The sequence below is a fragment of the Babylonia areolata genome, chromosome 5 (genome assembly GCF_041734735.1).
Source record: "Babylonia areolata isolate BAREFJ2019XMU chromosome 5, ASM4173473v1, whole genome shotgun sequence".
Classification (NCBI taxonomy): Eukaryota; Metazoa; Mollusca; class Gastropoda; order Neogastropoda; family Buccinidae; genus Babylonia; species Babylonia areolata.
The window spans coordinates 5,001,562-5,011,561 of NC_134880.1; the positions used below are offsets into that span (position 1 = coordinate 5,001,562).

The following is a 10,000-nucleotide window of genomic DNA, read 5'->3' on the forward strand; positions in this document are numbered from 1 at the left end:
GTGTGTGTGTGTGTGTGTGTGTGTGTGTGTGCCAGTGCCAGTGCGTGCGTGCTCACTGAGTGTGTGTCAGCGTCAGTGTGTGCACAGTGTGTGTCAGTGTGTGTGTGTGTGTGTGTCACCGGGTGTGCATGCCAGTGCGTACGTGCGTGTCACAGTCAGTGTGTCAGTGTGTGTGTGTGTGTGTGTGTGTATGCCAGTGCCAGTGCGTGCGTGCGTCACTGAGTGTGTGTCAGCGTCAGTGTGTGTGTGTGTGTGTGTGTGTGTGTGTGTGTGTGTGTGTCCCCCTCAGTGTCTGCCTATTTGTCTATTTGTCCATCTCTCTTATTTCTGCACGTAACTTTATATACTAGTGCGTGCGTGAGTGTGTCACTCGCGGCTGATGTGTGTGTGTGTGTGTGTGTGTGTGTGTGTGTGTGTGTGCCAGTGTGTGTGTGTGTGTGTGTGTGTGTGTGTGTGCCAGTGTGTGTGTGTGTGTGTGTGAGGGGGGGGAGGAGAGAGGGAGATACCCTAACCTAGACAGATATACAGAGAAAGAAATAGAAAGAGACAGAGAATCTATCTATCAGTATGTCCGGGCACACTGAGTTATCTAACTAGCACTGATATAAATAATAAAACACTTTCACTTGAATGAGTAGCCTGACTAGTGAATATGAAAAAAATAGATGGATTAGCATTAAATCAACACACACACACACACACACACACACAGTACTCGATCAGTCGCATGCGCAGCAGCGCGCAATTGTACCACATCCAGTGACACCGGCGGGTTAATTGAATTTGGTTGAATTTTTGTTATGATTTAGCAGGAGATTCAGTTTCAGTTTCAATTAAGGATGTGTCATAATGTGTGGACTGATCCATATCGCTTCACCATTATCTGCTGTTGCAGGAGAGATCCGTCTCGATGATGGACTGATCTGTAAAAATTGATTTCCGTTTTGATGAATCAGTTTTTGCCGGAATCGGAAAAAAAAGAAAGAAAAAGAAACATTTATCTCCGAAATAAATATTCATACTTTGTGACGTTTTATGGAAGGGAAAGAAAAGCTCTGTTGAGTTTGAGAAAGTATAAGGAATCAAATTGTGGTATACTTTAATTGTGGACTGTGGCCATCAAACCTCTCTTGTCATGAAAAGCAAAGAAAGTGAAGCGTGCAAGGGAGGTTATTCTTGTTCCATACGTGGAGACAGACGACGCAATGGCAGAAGACACAGAAGACTTTGAACTGAAGCAGCTTGCAGAAACTGTTTATGGTAAGTAAATGATGTAGAACCTTGATTTGAACGGTGGATAAAGCTTGCTTATACTGAACCATGAGTAGTTTTCTGAAATAATCTCTTTCAGACTAAAATGTTTTCACTGACTGGAGCCAAAGGGCAAGTTTTATTTTCACTTTGTCAATGGCCAGTTGTTTTTTAATTAAAAAAGAAAAGAAAAAGTGGCAAATAATGTCAATTTTACAGACACTGACAGCAATAATTATGGAACTGTGTCCATGATATTGAAATGGAGTGACGAATATCAACCCATGTCATTTTCCTCTGTGTGTGTGTGTGTGTGTGTGAAGTAACAACACTGCCTCCTTCTCCTTCTCCCTTAACTCAGTGAGGAATCACAAGCGCACCACACAGACTGAACCTCCAGGTCTGTTTCTCTTATTCGCTTAACCTTGGTTCTTTGTTTTACAGCTTGATATTGTTTTAAAATGTTGACATCACCACATTTTGTTCAATACGTTGTGAAATGTATGCCAAAAAGAGTGTGTGTGTGTGTGTGTGTGTGTGACTGTGTGTGTGTTTTGAATTGTGGAAAGGTGACATTTTTATAGGGCTTGATTTTCTATGACTGTTGTGTGTGATTTTGTTTTGTTACATCTTGTATGCCAAATTTTACTGTTCTGCTTGCTATCTGTATCATGTGTGTGTGTGTGTATCACAGACTTCCACCCAACTGAGACAATAAAGTTCTTCTGACTCTGATTCTGATTAATTTCAGACATGATTCGTGATGTGCACGACCCAGAGAAACCCGAAACGCTGGAAGAGCTGAACGTGGTGAGGGAGGAGGGGGTGATGGCGACACGCCTCCCCACCGGCCAGACGCTCATCACCATAGAGTTTGTTCCCACCGTGCCTCACTGCTCCCTGGCCTCTATTATTGGTAACAGTACTGTCATCTTCAGCTCCTCCCCCTCTCGCACCTACGCATGCACACACATGCACACATATATGCACACACACACACACACACACACAGACACACACACCTTCACACACACTGTTCCCAATCTTTCAGTATTAACAGTATCCTCACCTGGAAACTCTTTGTTAGAAATTTCCTCTTTTCTTTCATTCTCTTTGTTTCAGGCCTTTAATTTAAAAAAAACAATTTATTCTTCTGTCATTTCTTCGATTTTTATTTTCTGTTTTGCTTGTTTATTCATCTAGAAAGTCATGAATGTTTGTATGTGTGTTCAGGTTGCTTATCTAAAACAGTTAACAAAAATGAAATAAGATAAACAGACCAAGTAAACCAATAGGTGATTAGAAAAAGAATAAAAATACAAAATAATAGAGTTGCGGTGTCTGATGTAACTCACTTTTGACAAACTACCAGCTGTGTTTGAATGCCATTCAGGGACTATACACTGGTAAATTGTGTTGTTATTATTGTTGATGATGATGATAATAATGGTTGTGTTGTTAGTGAAGTTGATGTGTGTGTGTGTGTGTATGTGTGTGTTTGTGTGAGAGTGTGTGTCTGTGTTGTCTGTTAATGTGTGTGGTATTACAGAACACCAGTGTGAATAAAACACTGAAACTTAGATTCTGCTGGGTCTGAGAGTTCTGAACTCTGTTTAGAAATACTTCCAAACAATGACGTGCAACACATTTTGGTTTTGAGTTTGGTAATTTTGTGTATGCTTTCAGGACTGACCTTGCGAAGAAAAATTGAGACCTCATTCCCAGAGAAATACAAGGTCAGTATAGAGTTTTATTCCACCTTTTCTTATGGACTAAAAGGTATTTAGTTGTGGAAATTGAGATATGTACACCTTCAAATTGAACTTTTTGTGTGTTTTTTCCCCCATGTGAATTAAAGATGTACCCTCAAAGAAGGATATAGTTGTAAAAGGATCAGTGTCAGTGAGTATTGTGACTTGTATGACTGCATGGTTTACAGTGTAATATATTAAGTTTGATAGTAGTAAATCTTGTTTCTGTCTGTCTGTGTGTTTCTTTTTCTCTCTCCCTTTCTCTTTCTTTCTCTGTCTCACACACACCCTCTGCCAGTCACACACACACACACACACACACACACACACACACACACACACACACCTTTCTTTTTTCTCTCTCTGTCTCTTGTCTTGGTACTGTGGATTGATAACACAGTATAGGTCCATGCTTCATATTCACAATTATATTGCTTTTTCAGGTGGACATTTTCATCAAGAAAGGCACCCACCAGACTGCAGATGATAGTAAGCAGATTTTGTTCATTTGTTGTCTGACCTCTTTGTAAGGCAATAGTCCCCCCACCCACCTCCCTTCTCTTTGACCATGGCATTTTATTATAGACGAGTGCAGTTGATGCATGAATGAATTATATTGTAAGGTATGCTAATGAATTTTAACCCCTAGGCTGCCTGCATGACGAGATAACTCGTCATGGAAAGCATGTATGCTTCGCTGCCACAATGACGAGATAACTCGTCATTGAAATATTCTGACTTTTCCCTGCTTTGCATTCAGTTCGTTGACAAAAATGCTGGTAGCTTTAGCTTGGGGAATCATTCTAGATTCTATTCATAGCTAGAAACACCATCTGCGTCATAAGGCAGTCCTTTATTTGAACGTTTTGGTTGGGTTACTGGCCGCAGTCTTTGCCTGACTTCTCTCCTCGCTCGCTCAACAAAATGTCGGACTGACTCCGTGCTCAAGACATGCACTCGTGGTGAACTAAATCAACCAAGATTACTTTCTTTAGCTGATGCTCAGAAAGAATTGGAGCATAAATTCGAAGGAGAAGACAGTGGTGAACATTTATAGGACGATTTGATAGAAAATAAAGGGAGCAATCAAGAGAGTGGCCAAGATGCGACTATCAGTGAGTGATGCCGGCTGTTCAACTCTAGCAGACGACAGGTCACCGAATTTTTAGCAGGACACCGTATGAGCTATTTTCTTGGCACTCAGCCAACGCGGTCTGATGAGAACTGGATGAAGTGACCGTGTGAGAGGGGTGAAGAGGAGAGGGGTGGAGACTGAGGGGGCGTGGCCTCACATCCATATTATCACTTGCAGAAGTCACAATGCATCTATTTCTTTTTCAGTTTTTTTACATTGTGGTTGTTCTAGTATGATTTTGTGTGTGCAGATGTCCATTTGTCCAGAAAATGATATTTTTGTGCAAATTACCTGACTAATATTTGTAATGAACAAGTTGAAAATGTGACAAAAAACAAACCACTGATTTCAAAACAACAGCATGTCACTTAAAATATATAAAATGGGAAAACATCATGTGTTTTGTATTCTTTATTCATTTCCCTTTCAGAAAATGTATACTTTTATGGGTCTTTCTCCAATAACAAAGAGCACAGAATTTTTTGAAAATTTATACCCGTTTTTTGTGAAAAAAAACCTGGCTTAAATCTTATTTTCCTGGCAGCGAAAGGGTTAATATGATTGTATGTTATTCATTTCAATCCAGTTTCATTTCAGAATGCTTTATTGTCTGATTTAAACACAAAAACAGAAAATTTCCTTTAGGCTCACTTAGAATCTTGTCAACAGATAAATATGTGATGTACAAACAAACAAATTCCTGGTACACACTTCCTTGATCACCACACATACATAACAATCATCAGGTAAAAGCGACACATTCAGGTGAGACAAATGTAACTTTCTAAGACACAAGAGAAATGAAAGTAAATGAATAACCCATACACTGATCCTTGGTTACTATCTACCTATCAATCATCATGAAAATGGAAACTAATCAGGTAGAAAAACAAACATTTGAAGACAAAAAGTGAAATAGAAATACATGGTTAACCTGTAAGCCACTCCTTGCCTACCCTGCACACACCAATCTTGCAAAGGAAAACACTGAGGCAAAAAAACCCAAACAACAACCCCAACTCATTGAACCCTGTCCCTCAGCATTGCTGTGGCATCAAAATTTTTTATTTTTATTATTATTATTTTTTTTTGGCTGCCTCATCATCTGCAGTTTCAGTGGCATTACTCCCACGCCGCTCATTTAGATTCCCCCATACACGGCCACACCCGGGTTCGTCCATCGCAGTTCCAGCATCGGCAGTCCACAGGGAACCATCAATGTTAGGTCGCCAGGAGGCCACACTTTGCTGTGTGTGTGTGTGTGTGAATAAATTTATTTTTGCTGTAAATGCCACAAGCTTCCAGTCTGGGTGATGTGAGTATCAATATCCATTCTTCTTTTTATTATTAATAGTTTTTCACTTTTTGGTGTGTTTTTTTTTGTTTTTTTTTTTTTTATTCTGACATATCAAAATATGGTGAAGCATAGTACTGCACAACCACTGTGGATTATTGTGGTGGTTTGTCTTCCTCACCCTGGGACTGGTTGACCCTGTGTGTGTGTGTGTGCAGTCAACAAGCAGATCAACGACAAGGAGAGAATATCGGCGGCCATGGAGAACCCCAACCTGCGCAGCTTAGTCGACAAGTGCATAGCGGATGAGATAGGATAGGTCTCCCCCCCCCACTTCCTTTCGGATGTTATATATTTCACGTTGCGGTCCTCCTTCGTGTGAAGAGTTGTTACGTTGATTAGTACGGTAATCAGATTTGCCTGTATTGAAGAATAGAGGGCGAGGGGAAGATGTGTGTGTGAGGGGGAGAGAAGGGGGGAGGGTGGTTTCGGGTGGGCAGGGGGCTGGAGTCTGCACAGTGTTGTGTTGATTGCTGAGCGGCTGTGTTCTGGGTGGTGTTCATGATCAGTGCTGTGGTGGTGGTTATCTGTTTACGCTTCTGTGAATTTTATGGCTGTGTTGTTGTTGATGTTGTGATTATGATTATGATCATTTTTTCTTCTTTTTGTTTTGTTGTTGGCGAAGTTATGGTGATGATAATAATAATTATTATTATCATTGTTGTTATTTTTTTGTAGTTGTTATTGAAAACATTACTGCTGTAGAATTTTTCATCATCATTCTTATCATCATTATTTACTATTATTGTTACTGTTATTGTTGTCATCATGATGATTATTATCTTCTTCTTCTTCATTCGGGGGCTGCAACTCCCATGTTTACTGGTATGTACTTCTGCATTCACTCGTATGTACACGAGTGGACTTTTACGTGTATGACCGTTTTTACCTCGCCATGTAGGCAGCTATACTCCGTTTTCGGGGGTGTGCATGCTGGGTATGTTCTTGCTTCCATAACCCACGGAATGCTGACATGGATTACGGGATCTTTAACGTGCGTATTTGATCTTCCGCTTGCATATACACACGAAGGGGGTTCAAGCACTAGCAGGTCTGCACATATGTTGGCCTGGGAGATCGTAAAAATCTCCACCCTTTACCCACTAGGCGCCGTCACCGCGATTCGAACCCAGGACCCTCAGATTGACAGCCCAACGCTTGAACCACTCGGCTATTGCGCCCGTCTACTGGTATGTACATGAGTGGGCTTTTACGTGTATGACCATTTTTACCCCGCCATGTAGGCAGCCATACTCAGCTTTCGGGGGTTAATTATTGTTATAATTACTTTTATTGTTATTGTTTTAAAATCATTATTTAGATATCATATTTGTGGTTTTCATGTCCTTGAATGTCACCAGTGAAAGACCTGCCAACAGAATGAATGAAAGATGTTGGTTTTCAGCATGTGCTGTGTTTCCCCACCCACCCCAAAAGATTTTTAATCATGATTATCTTGTGATTACTTTGTTCAGCAAAGGCCTGGATTGCTAGGGATGTGTTGTGTATGTGGTGTGATTGTGTTCTGGAGTGATTAAAATGATGGCCATTGTAATTTGTAATTGTGTGTGTGTGATGTGTGTGTGTATGTGTGTTTGTATGTGTGTGAACTTGTGTCTGTGTATGTGTGTGTGTGTGTGTTGTAGAAATTTCTTGTTTTTCATTTCCATGTTTCTTTTAATTCTTTTTTTGTCTTTTTACAGGTCTTTTTTTTTGTCTTTCTCTCTTTTTCCTCCTCTGAACATCTCCATCCTCTCTCCTCTGAGCATCTCCACCCTCTCTCCTCTGAACATCTCCATCCTCTCTCCTCTGAACATCTCCATCCTCTCTCCTCTGAACATCTCCACCCTCTCTCCTCTGAGCATCTCCATCCTCTCTCCTCTGAGCATCTCCATCCTCTCTCCTCTGAACATCTCCATCCTCTCTCCTCTGAACATCTCCATCCTCTCTCCTCTGAGCATCTCCATCCTCTCTCCTCTGAACATCTCCACCCTCTCTCCTCTGAGCATCTCCATCCTCTCTCCTCTGAACATCTCCACCCTCTCTCCTCTGAGCATCTCCACCTCTCTCCTCTGTGTGACTGCATGTGTGTGTGGATTCACATGTGTGACAATTGTTTTTTGTTGAACCATGAAAGAGTGTTAATAAAATGGAAAAGGAAAACAACCATATACATAATTATGTTTGATGAAAAATGTGTGTGTCATTGAATCCAATTGCTGTGTGAAAAGAAAAGAAAAAGTGATTCTTAAGTTTTGTGATTTAAAAAAATGCAGTCCAGTTGTTCAGTGCTGATTGAAATGTATCTTAATGAAAAAAATAAATCAACTGTGAATGATGGTGATGTTTATACATACGATTATGCTAGGTCCCATGTTAATGAATATGCCTGTAAATTACCATGTAAGCATCCACCACCTCTTTTGCACAAATTTCACTCTAAAGTTAAGAATTGGCATTTACTGGGGACTTTACTCTTTGCAGGAGCCAAATCCCTTACTGAGTGTCACCATTCAGTACTGACTGCATTTATGGTCGTTTACTCCATGTGTGAGAAGTCTCTTGTTAAACTCCTGATATCAGTGGGATAATCCAATGCTGAGAGTTTAAAATCAATTGTAGAAGATGTGTTGTATAGCATACGGGTTACCGGTGTATTGACTTGGATAACTAAATCTCCAGGTACACACCTACATTTCTCTAAGCACACCTGCACACAGTTTGAAAAAAAATGCAAGCTGTTGAAACTAAACATTCCATCATGGAGTGATGTCATGTTCAACCTTTTCTTTTTTCATTGACACTTTGACAACTCATACATTCTATTCTGTATATCAAGATCTATATCTGTGCTGCTTTGTAACGTAGTAAGACCCCAAATAACACACTGGATTGTCATAATTCTTTCTTCTTTTTTTTTCAACATTGGGAGTGGGAGTTTACAAGGTTTTTATCCCATGCACAGTTTGTAACCCAGAACTGAGAGGGTGGGGTTTTATTAGATACTGGAAAGTTAGTTTACAGTGATAACATCTTGTGTTTCCATTACACAGTGTATGTTTATAAATTTCTTACACTGATGGTTCTTTAGATGAAATGTAATGTTGTTATTGAAGAAATGACTGGCTATGACGATACTGATAGTGGCTTCACAAGTATTTTCAAAGGCTTTCCATGCCTGGTGTAAGCTTTCTGGTGATAGGTGAGGCCAATATGGAATGCACATGTTCAAATGAAATCAAAGGAAATAAAAATTGTTAAAATGCTTTATTAATCAATATTAATTAATTAAAAAAAAAAGATTTGTGCAATGACAAGTTCATTATAAACACAAAAAAATAATTTGGTCAGATATGCCATTAAAAGACACAAAACTAAAGTCAGATAAAATCCACAATAAATGTCGATAGACTAAAACAAGCTGCACACACATGCACATGCACGCACACATGCGCATGCACACACACACACTCACACAGAACACACACACACACCAACGCGCATGCACGCACACACACGACACAAGTTTTGCCACAGTGACTGCAGGGACAGGTCAGGGATGGTGCTGTTACTGTTGGGACATCACAGATTTTTTCATTACTGTGCTGATCATGTGTGTGTGCGTGCGGATGTGTTTGTGAAAATATACAGGTGTAAGATGATCGAGAGAGAATGTGTGTTCGTGTGTGCTTGTTTGCATGTGCATATTTACGTGTGTGTGTGTGTGTGTGCAGTGCGTGCATGTGTGAGCATGCACAAGTTTTTATATTGATATGCACTTGTGTGTATCTTATTTCTACTGTATCTGTGTTTGTGTATGATTTTCGATTTATGTACGTATCTTGTTATGTACTATCCCCCCCCACCCCCCACCCCCCACCCCACCCCTCCCAGTATTCCTTGTGACCCCGGTACACTTGGTAATAAAGACATATTCTATTCTATTCTAAATGTGTAGTTTGCGCAACAAAACCAAATTAAAATTTCAGTCCCCCACCAGTTGTGTTTGGGTCATAACATTATAATGTGAAGAAAAGTAGTTTTCCTTGCACATTATGCTGTTACATTAGAAACAGCAGACATGCCAGCAAAAATGGGTGGAATAAGACATGGTTTCAGGACTCCATTATTTTTGTTTTTAACTTTTTTATATTTTAATTGGTTTTAGACATTCAGTTACCAGTGAAATGAAATAAAAGTTTTGTTTAAAAAGCTATCATACTCTGTGTGTGTGTGTGTGTGAGCGTGCGTGCGTGCTCTGTGTGTGTGTGTGTGTGTGTGTGTGTGTGTGTTGTATTTTTAAGTCACCGATTATTGGATTCGTTCAATTCTGTAGATGAAGGAACACACACACACACACACACACACACACACAGCCCTTCATTGACGAACATGCGTGTCAGCAGTGAAGTGGTAACAAGGCAGACCGGTTCTCAAAGACCATTGGCAAAATAAAATTAATGATATGGAGGACAACTTGTAAAGGGAAGCAACTTCGACTTTCCGCAC

General features: G+C 40.2%; 1 protein-coding gene across 1 annotated transcript; it reads left to right on the forward strand.

Annotated features, from left to right (window-relative positions):
• Window positions 1-1,174: 1,174 nt before the first annotated feature.
• LOC143281886 (MIP18 family protein galla-1-like) lies at window positions 1,175-9,692 on the forward strand. Its single transcript, XM_076587161.1, has 5 exons — window positions 1,175-1,260; window positions 2,003-2,167; window positions 2,938-2,987; window positions 3,446-3,491; window positions 5,650-9,692. The coding sequence occupies exons 1-5, from the start codon at window positions 1,206-1,208 to the stop codon at window positions 5,748-5,750; spliced, it is 417 nt and encodes a 138-aa protein (XP_076443276.1). The 5' UTR covers window positions 1,175-1,205; the 3' UTR covers window positions 5,751-9,692.
• Window positions 9,693-10,000: the final 308 nt, after the last annotated feature.

Bases quoted from the DNA above. Each gene is read 5' to 3' on its own strand.
- LOC143281886 (XM_076587161.1), top strand. From the start codon at position 1,206: ATGGCAGAAGACACAGAAGACTTTGAACTGAAGCAGCTTGCAGAAACT. The intron at 1,261-2,002 runs GTAAGTAAATGA...GATTAATTTCAG, and splicing joins GCTTGCAGAAACTGTTTATG to ACATGATTCGTGATGTGCAC. The intron at 2,168-2,937 runs GTAACAGTACTG...GTATGCTTTCAG, and splicing joins CTCCCTGGCCTCTATTATTG to GACTGACCTTGCGAAGAAAA.